Source organism: Oreochromis aureus, linkage group 16 (genome assembly GCF_013358895.1).
Source record: "Oreochromis aureus strain Israel breed Guangdong linkage group 16, ZZ_aureus, whole genome shotgun sequence".
Taxonomy (NCBI): Eukaryota; Metazoa; Chordata; class Actinopteri; order Cichliformes; family Cichlidae; genus Oreochromis; species Oreochromis aureus.
The window spans coordinates 16,162,921-16,176,816 of record NC_052957.1 but is presented as its reverse complement, the minus strand read 5'-3'; the positions used below and the strand labels follow the sequence as shown (position 1 = coordinate 16,176,816).

The following is a 13,896-nucleotide window of genomic DNA, read 5'->3' as shown; positions in this document are numbered from 1 at the left end:
ATAAGTGTACTTAAAGAGTTGCTCTAAAGACTCTATACCAGGGGTCCCCAATCCCAGTCCACGAGGGCCGGTGTCCCTGCAGGTTTTAGATGTGTTCTTGATCCAACACAGCTGATTTAAATGGATAAATTACCTTCTCAACATGTCTTGAAGTTCTCCAGAGGCCTGGTAATGAACTAATCATGTGATTCAGGTGTGTTGACCCAGGGTGAGATCTAAAACCTGCAGGGACACCGGCCCTCGTGGACTGGGATTGGGGACCCCTGCTCTATACTATCTATTAACAAAAAAGTGTGATGAAGACAGATGTGTACAGTTGTTGTCTTTCATGACTGGGTGTTATGCGTCTTACCGTAAATCCCGATCTTCCTCTCCGTGCGCATCAAGGTAAACAGAGCCCCACAGACAGAAACGATGTCCACGGATGATGATGATGACTGAAGCATTTATCAGTAGAAAGATGCCTGTCGCAGCGCCACAATGTTGGGAGTGCTACAAAGTGACAAGTGTGGGGGGAAAAAAAGGTTTGCTAAAAGCTGACGACTTCAACAAGCAGCTATGTCAATTCTGCATGCTGGGCCTCACTGAGAATGCTTTGAAGATGATAAAAATGGAACTATAAACCCGGGAAAACTCACCAAAACACATTCACAGATACCCTGCTGCTTGCAGCACACGCCTTTGAGACAGACGAAAGCGCCGCAAACAAGGCAGAGCGCGGGGTCTTTTGGCACCTTTTTGCAGGCAGAGCAGGCCTTTCTGTGATAGTACTGGAAGATGATATTGTAGTTGTCAGGCAGCTGCAGGAGGCGGGGCGCTGCCCACTGAGGATCATGGACCAGCAAGGTCTGAGGAGGAGAAGACAAACACCCAGCAATGAACTTGATTTTATCTCCTTACTACACTTTGACCCAAAAGAGGAGGCCACAAGACACGTGGTCAGCTAGACACACGTGAGAGGTACAACAAAGGCTAAAACTAAACTTTAAATACAGGAATCAGATGTGGCACATTAAGTTAAATTAAAATCCAAGTATTTGTTATAGAATATGTGAGTATTTTTTGATTGTCATTTTAAAAAACCTTTACTTGCTTTGGTCGACTGCATGCTGTTAAAAATGAGAAGTTCATAAACATACCAGTGACTCCTCAGCATGTATCTGAGAGAGCCCTTTGACCTCAGCGCCCCACTGCGTCACCAAGTCAAAGGTGTTGACTGGCCACTCCAGACACGAGGCACTTTGCAAGGTGTTGGCAGGCTGAGGGGCGGAGGGCAAAAGCCCTAAACACACAGCCAAGGATGCAAACTCCTCTTCCTCCTGTAAGAAGTCAAACCACTTTGCCGTCAGTTAGTCTGAAAGGGCAGTTTTAACATTTAGGATGACATTTACGATGAATCGTACCAAGCAGCCGGTTAGGTTGTCTCCATACAGGTGGTGCTGCAAAAGGCAGGAGAGGCGCAGGAAGGGCAGGCAGAACTGCTGCAGGCTGAACTCGATAGACTGCGGGGACCACACACTGGAGCTCAGCTGGAGAGGGAAACAACAGTAACACCTGATCAATAATCAGCCAACAGCTTGCTGATAATACAGTGATGTATATCTCCCCTAGAGAGATCAGTAGAGATATTAGAACACTGTCTCTCACGGTAATGGGCAATTTATTGTTAAAGAGAAAACGAAAGAGGCAGAGAGGAGAAAGAGTGTAATCCTGAAGGCAGTCACGCTCTAAGCAGTCATTTTAGTGTCTCACCATTGTTGCTTCTTCAGAGTTCACCTTGTAGACACTCTTGTCCTTCGAGAGCTCACTGATAACATGACTGAGCAGTGCTTCAAAAGACTTATCAGAATTTGCAGCGTTCTGTGGAAGAAAATAAAAATGCAGACAAACATTAAAAAGGCCAAAACTCTCCCTTTAATCTGACACAAACTTCTTGGAGGGTCAACAGACTTTGATCAGCTTTGATCTACTGGTGAACATTAACACAATCTTCCTGTTGTCTTGATATTATTATGTCTCTCTCCATGTTTGTCGGTGTCCTGTCTCCACAAACTTAAACCTATAAGAAGGGGCTTAGACGTTAATATCTATTGTACCATTCAGTGACGAAACATCTGAAAATGTTTGATGAATTCAAGGAAAAACTAAAAAAAGGTGTTGGATCTTCAAGAGCCTCCAGGAGATGGCCTAAACTGTTTTCCACACAGTGAGTAAATCAGGCTGGGAAGTTGTCCTTTCTCATGTGTACCAAGGAAGAGTTGGTAGCTTGAATCAAACTCACTCTGATGACTGGAAATGCTCAATTTGGTTTACACAAGAAATAATCACAGAGGCATATCTGGACATCACTGCTTAATGACTGCATTGGACACTTGTGTGATCATTTCTAAGAAAGTGAAGAGCTCAAATACATTAAAACAAGCTTCATCTTATCCAATTCAGGGTCATGGTGGGGTTGGAGGCTATCCCAGATATGATGGGACGAGAGGCATAGTACATCCTGGACATGTGTCCAGTCTAACACAGAGACAGACAGACATCCATGCTCTCTGGTTTGCTACCAGACCACCGTGCCGCACATTTAAAAAACTGTTTTAAATTAGAAATGGCTACTATTAAACCAGCATATTTCTCAATGTAAAAAAAGAGAAAAATCCCTCTATATACTTCTAGCAAATTCTCCACAGTCCTTCTGTTGTGCATACAATGTGCTGCACTATAGAATATAATGACTAACACAGAATAATTCTTTAATATAACATCTGATAAGCAGTAGAGACATTACTGAATGTGTGTTCTGATAAAACTTCAACCGGTTTGGCTCGTATGTTATACAGAGCAAAAGCTGCGAGCATTTATCAAGCTGAAGGTGGCGGAATATAAAACAGCCACCTTATCTCGTCTGCTGTCCTTTGTCATAGATTTATAGTGGAGGAATTTCAAGTCTACCGATTTCCTTCCTTAAGGCTGTGATATTTCTTCATGCTGCATCTTTTAAAAAAATAAAAAATAAATTTGATTTAATTACAATAGCGTAGCTGCTGTTCTCGTTGTGGATTTAAAAATGGGAGCTCGTGAATGCCCTCGCTCCACTGCTCATGACTGTGTAGGGGGAAGATACAAATCCATACTTCAATTATGGATGACAACACCCCAAAGAGGAGGGTTTCAGCTATTCGTCTTTTGACATTCAAGCCAGCCACTCACTAATACAATGGTAATAGACTGAAGACAGATTGTCAATTAATGCAGCACTCTCCAGCAACACCGCTTTTCCAGATAATGAAGATTGATACTGTCGATTGTGGAATTCACATAATTGAAACTGCAGGGCCTAAAACAACTGAACAGCGACTCACACGCAATGATTTACAGTGCTGGAAGCTGGTGCTCGCAAACAATCAGGATTCTAGTTGTTCAACAAGTAGGAGATGTCATTTGGACCCAATGATAGTGTTAAGCCTCGGAAGACCACAAAACAGTGACAACAGTTTCAGCAGCACTTTAAGGTTTGTGAAGTCATTAGTGCTCGTCATTATCTCTGCGGTACGACCATCATTTTGTGGCCTCAAGTCTGACATAATTACTGCTGATTCACCGACTAGAGAGGAGGAGGCAAACTGCACGAGAGGCAAAGGAGAAAGGAAAAAAAAAACAAAACAAAGCAAATAAAGAAATTCAAGTAAAAGGCCAAAAATAAACACAATGCCAGAGAATAAATATCAATACAAAATAAGAAATGGGCAGTGTACTGCATCACTAGCAGAAAGGTCACAAACTCAAGTAGTTCTGTCTCCTCCTGCAGCCACCACGCTGCGCGAAGGAGAGGGGGGAATAGAAAAGTACAACGACACTAATGCGATTTCATTTTTACCTTCTTGAGTGCTCCAGATGTGCTCCAGGCCTGCCTTTCCTCTGAGCTGAACTTTGTTGACAGTGCAGCCAGAGCCTGAGTGAACTGCAGGTTGTACAACATCTTCACCACGCAGGTAAAGTGCTCTACAAAAAAGAAAAAAAGACAAAAGGTGACACTGTGAGCATTGTGCCACTTTGAATTCATGAAGATCTTCTCTCATCAAACACGCTCGCTGGAGGAGGACGGCTGTTATTCACAGGGGCATTGTGTTGCAAAGTAATTAGTAGAGTGTATCAGCTGGAAAATGTACCCTGAAAGGTATTTAACTTGGTGACTGAAAAGAGCAACAAAGAGTGCAATTTGTTTTCTGCAGAAAAAGGGCTTGCTGGCAGCTTCTGTCCTGGTCACTGTAACAAGTGTCACTACACACAATTATGCATAGGATTTTAAAAACTGGGCTTTTCCCATTATAGGAATCACATGCAGAGGACCTCTCGGAGACAGAAAATTTCTCACTCTTTCCATTCCCCATAAAGGAATCCATCTGAAAACGCTTGTGCATGTTAATTCATGAGCATCTCTCATCACGCTAAAATTTAAATTTATATTCTCCATCTTCCAGAACATTGTAATAATCATTATATATCTTCAGTTCTCAGTGGTGTGCCATGTGCTACTAAGCGGCACCATCTTGAGACTAATAAGGCAATCCTTAAAACAAAAATATATCTAACATATATCCAATTAACTAAAATGCAGCCGTTTCCATTTATGAGCTATTCCTTCTGCTAAATCTGCTTTGTTCATGTTCCAAAACTCACTAATGTTTCCTGCTACAAGTCAAGCTAACACGACCATTAATCAGTCCTCCACTCAGGTCTCCAAGGTGGCTCTTCACAGTTTAGAAGTAAGATGGGGCAGATGCACCGACAAGCCAGAAATGAAGGGCACCACAAAGGAGGTGAGAGCACTCCCATCGTCAGGGTCACGTCTTCCCGATTTCCCACACACACAGCCAAAGCAGCAACAGCAGGCCAGATAAGACACGCAAAATGCTTCTCATTTTCTCCTCAGCCTGGATTACGACTGATAATGGGGCTGCCCTTGTGGAGCATCCACTGAGAAAGCCCCTGCTGTCTTGTAGTGCCATGATGCAGAGAGAGTTACTGTACCTTTACGCAGAGGCTGGGGCATCGTTAGCACAAAGATAATCAGGAGCGACGGGACGTCTCGAAACAGCATGGGTACCTCAGGCCTCTCTTCATCAAAGGAACTGGGGAAAAAAAAAAAGCTTAAGTTTAACCTCAAGTCAAATATCTGGGAAACCCTGGAAAGCACATACTGGACAAAGCACAAGTATCCCTTCATCAAATTAAAAAGAAATGCCAAGTTTATGCAAACAGCTTAGCTATAGCAGTTCTGCATGCATCTTTCAGACATATATACTAATAAAACCTGTCACTTCTTGTTGATTGACATTTGTGTATAGCTACCCGTATACACAGGGCAGCTGGACTCATTTAAATGATAAAGCTGATGTCAAAATTGTTGGTTTTACAATTAGAAGTGGAGAAGTATGCTTACAGAGGTTTCTAAGCTTGACAGCGAAATATATTTCAAGACCAACCTGTGGCAGAAATATCATGCAAATTTTAGACCTTCTCTGCCTGTAAACATCCTGCCATATTTTAATAAAGTAATAAGGAACATCTCTGTGTAAGTCACCTATGTCTGACTTGCAAAAAGCCATCTATATAAGCAGGTAGATAAGGGAAGCAATGCTATTTTTTGAATATGTGGAAAGGGCTTTAAAAGGTATGAGAACAAAGGTCCTGCTGTGTAAATGTGCTGAATTAATACAAGGCTTGAAAAGGCGTTCCTTGTATCTTTAATGCAACCTTAGTTACATATTCAATTTGTGTGCCATGACATCTCCATTTAAATATCTTTTGTTCTGTTGACAATTTAGTGAGGTCCCCATCTCCGCTCTACCCTTGAAAAGCCTTGAGGGTTTTGCACTAGAGGAACTGCACTTAAAGAATAATACCTTCCATTACCAAACCACTCGCCCGTTAATTCCTTTGTGCACTTGAAGAAAGCCTTAGAAAAGAGAGCTTTCAACTTTCCGTCCCTTCGAACAAATTTTACTGGAATACTCTTGTTTCTATCATAAATAATAAGGTGAGAGAAATGTTTTGCATCTATGTAGAAACATCTCTCTCTGCCCTATTTAACCAGACTATATCGGGTTTACTGCCTAAGGGTGTCAATGACACTGCTCCTCCCAAAACCCTAACAAAGTATTTTTAAACGGCAAATGGGTCCACTGAGAGTGCTGTATGGCTGCGAGCACTTAAACAGTAACAGGTGTAAAAGCTGTCTTACAACACTAACAGGGAGGAAAGGTTGCAAAGACTTGTACTGTATTGTTTAATGCTTAAAAGCACTTTTTAAAAATGTATTTATTTTTACACCATGCAAGAAAATTCATATTTTTAACATGTTCAAATGTAAAGTAGTGCTCAAGGCAGAGAAAGACGTGCGTGAATAGTGCAAAGCTAGGTGGAGAGCTGAAAGGCGAGGCGTGCTGCTGGTGTGATGGCGTTGTTTCTCAGTACAGTGAATTCGAAAGGGTCGTTTCGCTCTCTGTGGAGTGCCCGGTAATTTGCTAGATGTACCAATTATTGGTATCTATGGAAACCAAGCATGGTCCCTTTTCTGTTTTTAGCGCCTCTTTGTGTGGAGGAAAAGCGGCTGGGGGCAGGAGGAAATGGTGGCGTTTAGAGAGAGGACAAAGTGGCACTCTGATTGCATGTTTATGTCGATGGGTGGGGGCAGAGCTGTGTGAGAACCAGTAAAGCCTAGAAGGTATGAGCAACATATGAAAAGATTTATAGATTTACTATTAGCAGTGGCACTTAAGGCTTTACATCACTCACTCTGCCTCTTTAATTTGTACAATCTGAGTCAACTTCGTCCAGGGGTTGTAGGCTGAATCGATGCTGTACAGACGCATGTGCATGGCCAACACGTGAAACAGCTGATCTGAAAGAGGGAAAGACAAAACACACCATTATTATGAGGTTCATCTCTGTGTCTATTGTCACGGCAGCGTTTAACGTAGATCAAACGATGAAAGCACTTGACTCGGGCTGACTGTAGGCTAATGCTCAGCTCAGATAAAACCAGGCCAGGCCAGATGGACTCACTCTATTTCGATAGCCTTGAGCAAACTCTTCAGTCGGGCTGCACCTGTTCGTTGTGAAACTAATGGAACATGAAGACAGACCTCCTGTGCACACAGTTTTGCATGTTTATACGCATGCTTTTAATAGCAGGACACCTCAGAGCCTCAATTGTCTTTGTCTGGACTCATTTCGAGTGCCAAAATTTATGGCGAGACACAAAAAGCAGGAAACTGTCCGACTATTTAGAATTTAGTTAGAATGTTTCAAAGTACAGTACTGGCACAAATTAATCGGGCTTTCTTAAATCTAACCTCAACCTCAAAATTAAAACTAAGAGAATCAGATGTAAATGATGCTAGTTCCAATAAACCACCAAGTTTTATATAGTCTCACTGTGAGGTACAGACATATATGCAACACCTTTCTGTTTAACATTTCTAATGACCAACATGAATCTTGTTGGATTCTGGCTGACAATGAATTATCGTGCTGTAATGCAGCAAAGTGCTTCAAATAATCACCACTGCAAATTTGACTTTTGTGCGTGCCACCTATACTTGGAGCAACACTGCCCCCCGCAGGTAAAAAACAGGCACAGCATAAAAGAAGCAAAGAGTCTTTCAGCCCTCAATTGAATCCCATTTGTCTTCACTAAAGCCCATTTCCTCTCATCCCTCACCACCACTCACCTCTTACCAGGAATTAACCCGGCAGAGGAAAGAAATGGAGGAGAGATGTCTCCAATGATGATTGTTGTTTCTTATGCTAGATCACAGAAATTAAAATCCCATATACTTATGTATTTAAAACTGTGGTGCTCCTTCAGCTAATTGCTGTACTCTTTTAGTCTTCTTGTCTCTCACTGCTAACCCTTTATTCAATCTGATCAACCCTACTTCCCACCCTCATTTTGATTTCCCCCGTTTTCCGTGAATGATAATTAGTACTGACTTTTGGCTTTAAAGCCAGAGTACCCGGAGAGAACTGGGATGCTGAAATGGATAAGCAGTTAAAGAGATGGGCAGACGGATGGACAGTGGGTAAACCCTTAAAACTAAAGCCGGAAACCAAAGCAGCTAAAATCCAGTCAGACATGTGATTTATTAAACCATAACCACGTTTTGAAAAAGATCTTTAAAACCGTCAGCACAGACTTTCACTGAGGGAACTGCTGTATACTCACATCTCACTGCACAGTGGTCTTTATGTAAAAAAAAAAAAAAAAAAAAAAATCACATCAGCCACACACAATCAAAGAACACAAATATCGCCGCTGACACTCACCGTGTACTAGAAGACCAACAACTGAGGTCAGCACGATTCGCCTTTAATGTCGCTGCACAGTAGGAGCCATGTAGTCCCCAAGATTAATTCAAATGTTTGCAGTTTAATAAACCCAGAACTGATGCCACTTTCAAGCCTGGACTTTGTAGATTTGATTTAGCTCATCTCAGGGGAATTGAAGAGCGCTTGCTTCTGTGGTCAATCGTATCCTCGTCATTTGAAAAGACCAAACACCTACTGGGAAACAAGCTTAGGAAACCCCCCATGGGCTCTCACAGTTAGCCAACGTCGGCTGTTTTCCCTTTAAATCCATTTCCCTAAGAAGAATGAGCACTAATGTACTGCAACTGAGTAAATTTGGCTGTCAGCATGGCTACATGGTTAATGTAGCTCAAAAATGGCAAACCTCTGGTGTGAAATCTCTTTTCAGCCACTCAGGGATGACAGGCAATTTCACTGCAGCAGCCGCAACTTTGACAGAACAATTAAACAAATGGAGAATGGCGTGTAGGCTACGCGACAACCTTAACTCTCTCCAGACTCACCATTCACACTTCCTATTGCAATAATCCATCCTTTATTCGTTTATATTTTACAACTGATTACATCTGAGATTAATTTATCTTCTAAGAACTGATAATTCAATGCAATGTTCTGATTTTCCTTTGAGATTCAGCTAAGATCACAGTTTTCCTCCTGCCCTAGACATATGCCCTTGTCAGCTGTGACACAATCAACCAAGTCAGCACTTGACCCACTTGTCAGCTTCATTTACCCCGACTGCACCAACTGCTCACCTGGGACACCATCTATCCTTTCCTGCCATTTCTAATCGACCCTTTGTTGTTGGGTTGGGGGTTTTTTTCTCAGCAACAGAAGTCAAATCCAAGAATGGCTTTGACTGCAAGTCAGACAATTTATTACATACCAGCTGATGGAGAATAGGATACATCCACCTGTAGTAACACATGTCACTGTAACTGATCTTAAACCTCAGAACTCATTTCAGAAGCGCCACCAAAGATTTACATTTTATTCTATTCCTGCACCAACTTTGTCTTACACTGTAAACAGGACATATGAGACAATTTTCCAAAAACTACATTAAGCTCATCAACTGATTTTCGTTACAGGGGGTTTAAAAGAAAAAAAGAAAAAAGAAAAATCTGTAAAAATAACTGCATTCCTAAACAGTTAATACAACACTTTTCTGAAACCCATTAAGTTAAAGGTGAATGTGTGCACATCAATCTGATTTTTAGTCTGCTTTAAACAGCATTTGATATGATATTGTAGTTTGTGTATCATGGTTTCTGTGTCAGTTTCAGAAATAAAACTATATGTGATCATTACTGGGGAAAATGAACTGTTAACATAGACATATAGGCTAAATCTGATAATAAAAACGTGATGAAGCATTCAACTACTTAAAAAAATAATGTATACTGTTCCTTGAAATACAGCCATTATCGTTTGTTGTATTGGCCTTGGTTCACCCTGGAGTAGTCTGCTTTCAGTGATAGGGGGGGTTTTGCTATCAAGTGTGTGTAATAAAAAATCCCCTTAACTGAGAACTTTTGGTTAGACTGTGGTTTTAACTTTCATGTCATGCTTTAGAGGAGATTCAACCGGCCTGGGGACCATTTTTGAACACTTTGGGAGCCTCAGATCTAACAGAAATACTTGTTTGTTGTGACCCATGTCATTTTGGCTTCATTCTATCCTTTTAATTGATTTGATTTTGAACTTTTTTGATGTTGTGGCCCTTTTTTTCTGAGAAAATTGTTTTTTATAAACACACGTCTTGCTGTATGTTTGATAGGAGACACAGATAGTTAATATTAAAATAAATCAAGATATTTTTGGGGGGGCAAAGAGAAGAATTGTTCATTTGAATTTCGTTATATTGTAATTCTTTTAACATTTAAAAGAGGCAGTAGCATCAAGCCACAAGTGTCACACGTAGTATGGAATATAGGACCCAATACAATGTGTCGAAAATTAATTAAAATATCAAAAAAAAGGAGCAAGTGAGGGAGAAGCTACTCACTGAGACATGAGCGCTTGGCAGCTGCACTGGCTCCTCCAGAACACAAGTTTCCTCCTCGATGCACAAGTTCCAACTCCAGGTTTGTCCTGAGGTGACAGAGACATGAGCATTAGATACATACACAAACATACATATACATCTCTCCTGCATATATTCAGGTGAAAGTCTAAGATTAAAAATCTCCTTTTAAACAGTGACTGAACCAAGTTGGCAGCAGACATAAAGGTACTATACTGTATACATATACCAGAGCTGAAGCAGATTTCTTCAGTGTTAAGACTCAATTAAAAATATTTTTTCATATCACAGTTTTTTTTTTTACCCTTTTTAACCATATATAATAAACAAAAATCTAAATATTTTAACACTAAAATATAATTATTAATATGAATTTTCAAATTTTCTGCTTTTACAAAAATAAAAAGCTGAAAAAAATAAATGATAATTTTCTTGGTTAAGATGCCAAATTACAGTTATTAACTTGTATTCCTGAAGAGACAGACAAAACAATTTTTGCATTAGTGCTTGAATGTTATGCTTGATTAATTGCTGACTTCTCGGAGAAGTCCAGCGTGCCGACTCAAATTTGAGGATAAAAACATAAATTCAAATGTTTTAGTTTTAAACAAGTTTTTGCATCAATACAATAGAATAGGTTTCCAGGCTCGTCTACACAGCTGGCTCTGTTCTTCGAGCAGCAGCATCAACAGCATCATAGCTTACATGGATCATCCATTCAAGAATCTTTTACTTTTGACCTAGCAAACTTATTTCACGCAAAATACATGTTTATTAATTGGTGTTAATACTGCCCAATTCATGTATAAACTGAGACATTTGCCACTTAAGAAGAAAAAAAAAAAGCCATCTTCCTTACAGGACAATAGCAGAGAGCACGGATGTCTGTGAGGAAAGGGGTGTGTGTGTATTGGCATAAATGGCTGAGGATCAACATATTCAGCTTTTGGTTACATAGCCTGGCTCTTTTACCAATTTGATTAGGAAGATGAAGGATGCTGCCTAGTCAAGCCATTTGCTATTTAATGCGCCTGTTTTGCAGCAGCAATTCCATATCAAATAAGTGACAGCTTTCCAAGACTGATTTTGCACAAGCTAAACCATTAGCATAAAAGCCTTTCCGACTACAGTTCGTGCATAATCCCCAATACGCATTTCTCATGCATATCGACACATTTTTCCTTCTGAATTTTAATTCATGCTATTTCATACAGAGAACTAAAACACTGAAAAAAAATAGGTATAAAGTACATAGATGGTAAAAACAGATAGGCATCGCTAAAATAAGACTGATCTGGGTCTGTTTTCAGCCTACCACTGGCCATTTCTTCCTGTGGGCCAATGAGGAGGGGGGCAAATCCTCGGGTTTCCTGGGAGAAAAAGCAATTTCACATAGATAATGCAGCCACGGTGAAGCTCCATCTGGCTTTTGCTGATAAGAGCACCCCTGTGACAGAGGAATTTTCCACTCCTCAGGCAATTTGCGCTGTTCATTGAACTTCAGAGAGCCAACAGGCACCCAGACACACTCAAGGGATCATTCTGTTCAGGGCGGAGGGCTGAGGGAACCACAGCATTGGGTGGGCAAAAGGCCTCGGTGGTTACGCTTCAAAAAGGGCAAAGTTTTTGGAATGGGAGTGGGGTGGAGTCAGAGACCCCAAGGTGAACTGGAGGGCAGTCATTTCTCTTACCTGTGACCAGTCTGCTGAGAACATACAAAAAAACCCAGAGAAAGGACTGTGTAATTTTAACTTTTCAGCCATTCCAGTATATTTTGTGGCTAACAGTTGATGCAATTAATACTGCACACTGCTAGTTAATCCCAAGACAAGCAGAAAAGAGACTGTGACTTGGCGAGCTTCCATAACTTGGCGAGAAGAAACACCTGAAAGATGGATTCAGAAAGTGTGTAATCACTGTATCCTCAATCAGACATAATCGGTAGGAAGGGAGTATTATTTTACTGCAGACTATCGTGACAAAGCTGCTTATACTGGTCTGGAAAACACTTTTAAGACCAACTATGAGAAGCACAAAGAGAAACGACTCAAAGTAACTGTGCCTTTCGGTCCAAATTTTTGCTGTACAACTTATAAACTCCAGTACTGAATTTCAGTATCAGTTATTCAGCAGGCTTTCAGGAGTAAAAAACTAGAGAAGACTTTGTTCACACTAAAGAGAGGATTCTACTGTCTGTTTGCATGAAGGATCATTGCTATTCAAGTTGAAGATCTGACATTAACCGACAAAAGAAAGAGCAGAAAGGTGTCTGTAGCGCTGCAGCCAACAGTCAGCGGAGTGTTCAAATGTGTAAAACTGTGTGAGTTTGTGGAGAAAGAGGAGCTCCATGAAGGAACGCAGTGAATCAAAAAGAATCCATAAAGGCTAGAAGGACACCAAATATACCTTTAAAAAAAAAAAAAAAAAATGTATTCAGGGTGCCAAGTATTCCTCTATATAGGGAAAAACTGCTCAGCGATTGAAGGGTTCTCACAAAGCTCCTTACACTCAAGTGCAATCTGCCATAAGGTAAAAGGTCTGTTTGATGTAGACAAAAGGGTTCAGAAGAATTCTGTTTATTAATGTCCCACAGAACAAAAACGTAACAAGACACAATCACAGTCACTTGTAAACTGAATACTCTCGTGACCCCCTGCAGCATCCTTCAAGGCTGGAAAGCAGGTTACAGAGACTACTAGTTCACAAACAACAGAAGTTAAGCTAATGCTTCTGATCTGAATGAAAGTGGGCTGTATCATTTTCCACAAAAAAGCAACTAGTTTAACAGATTATCATCTTATCCCTTCCACAGCTCCAAGCCCCTATTTCCCCTAATTTCTGAATTTATTAGTCACATTTGACCTTTCCCTGTATTTTTGCTCTGAATGTTTCCAAAAATGGAGGTTTTTCCAATGCACAGTCACAGAGGAGTTATTAATGTTAAAATCCTGGAAAATAAGTAGTGTTAAATTTTAAATCCCACTATAACTTGGTTCTTACCTTGCCACTGAATACATGAAGAGGAAATCATTGTCAGGGGAGCCAGGGTTCCTGCCATAGTCCATGTACTTCTTCTGGGTGGTGTTCTTGATGTCTTTGATTACTAACTCCATCTCTTTACTCAAATTAGACTCCGTCTGGAGATTAAGAACAAAAAAAGCAAAGTTAAGTCAAAGTACTGATTAGCCTAAAGCAGTGGTTACAAACTCATTTTGCATCATGGGCCACATACAGCTGAAAATGTCTGGTGCACGGGTCACGTGCAAACAGAAAGTTGAAAAAGACTATAAAACACTGGCATTTGACAAATTTTTAGAGTAAAATGGCATCAGTCTAGCTTAAGCAAAAAAAGGAGAGAACAGTCTCTATGAAAAAGAACCGCCCTGTTTCAATCCCCATCAATGCTACAATCAAAAGTACTGTTTTCAGTCATTAATATCACTGCCAATGTGGTCACTGGCCAAATGCAGAGTACAGATTTAAAGACATGCTGTCTGGTT

General features: G+C 40.6%; 1 protein-coding gene across 2 annotated transcripts in view; it reads right to left on the bottom strand.

Annotated features, from left to right (window-relative positions):
- The window catches only part of ubr3 (ubiquitin protein ligase E3 component n-recognin 3), a 39,467-nt gene that overhangs the window by 2,545 nt on the left and 23,026 nt on the right, over positions 1–13,896 (bottom strand). For both annotated transcript variants that reach the window (XM_039600141.1, XM_039600142.1), the window contains 10 exons: positions 13,397–13,533; positions 10,379–10,464; positions 6,796–6,901; positions 5,029–5,129; positions 3,875–3,999; positions 1,753–1,860; positions 1,404–1,529; positions 1,140–1,319; positions 639–848; positions 353–492 (listed from right to left, as the gene is read on the bottom strand). In XM_039600141.1, coding sequence (XP_039456075.1) covers positions 353–492; positions 639–848; positions 1,140–1,319; positions 1,404–1,529; positions 1,753–1,860; positions 3,875–3,999; positions 5,029–5,129; positions 6,796–6,901; positions 10,379–10,464; positions 13,397–13,533 — 1,319 coding nt within the window. The remainder of the gene's footprint in view (positions 1–352; positions 493–638; positions 849–1,139; positions 1,320–1,403; positions 1,530–1,752; positions 1,861–3,874; positions 4,000–5,028; positions 5,130–6,795; positions 6,902–10,378; positions 10,465–13,396; positions 13,534–13,896) is intronic.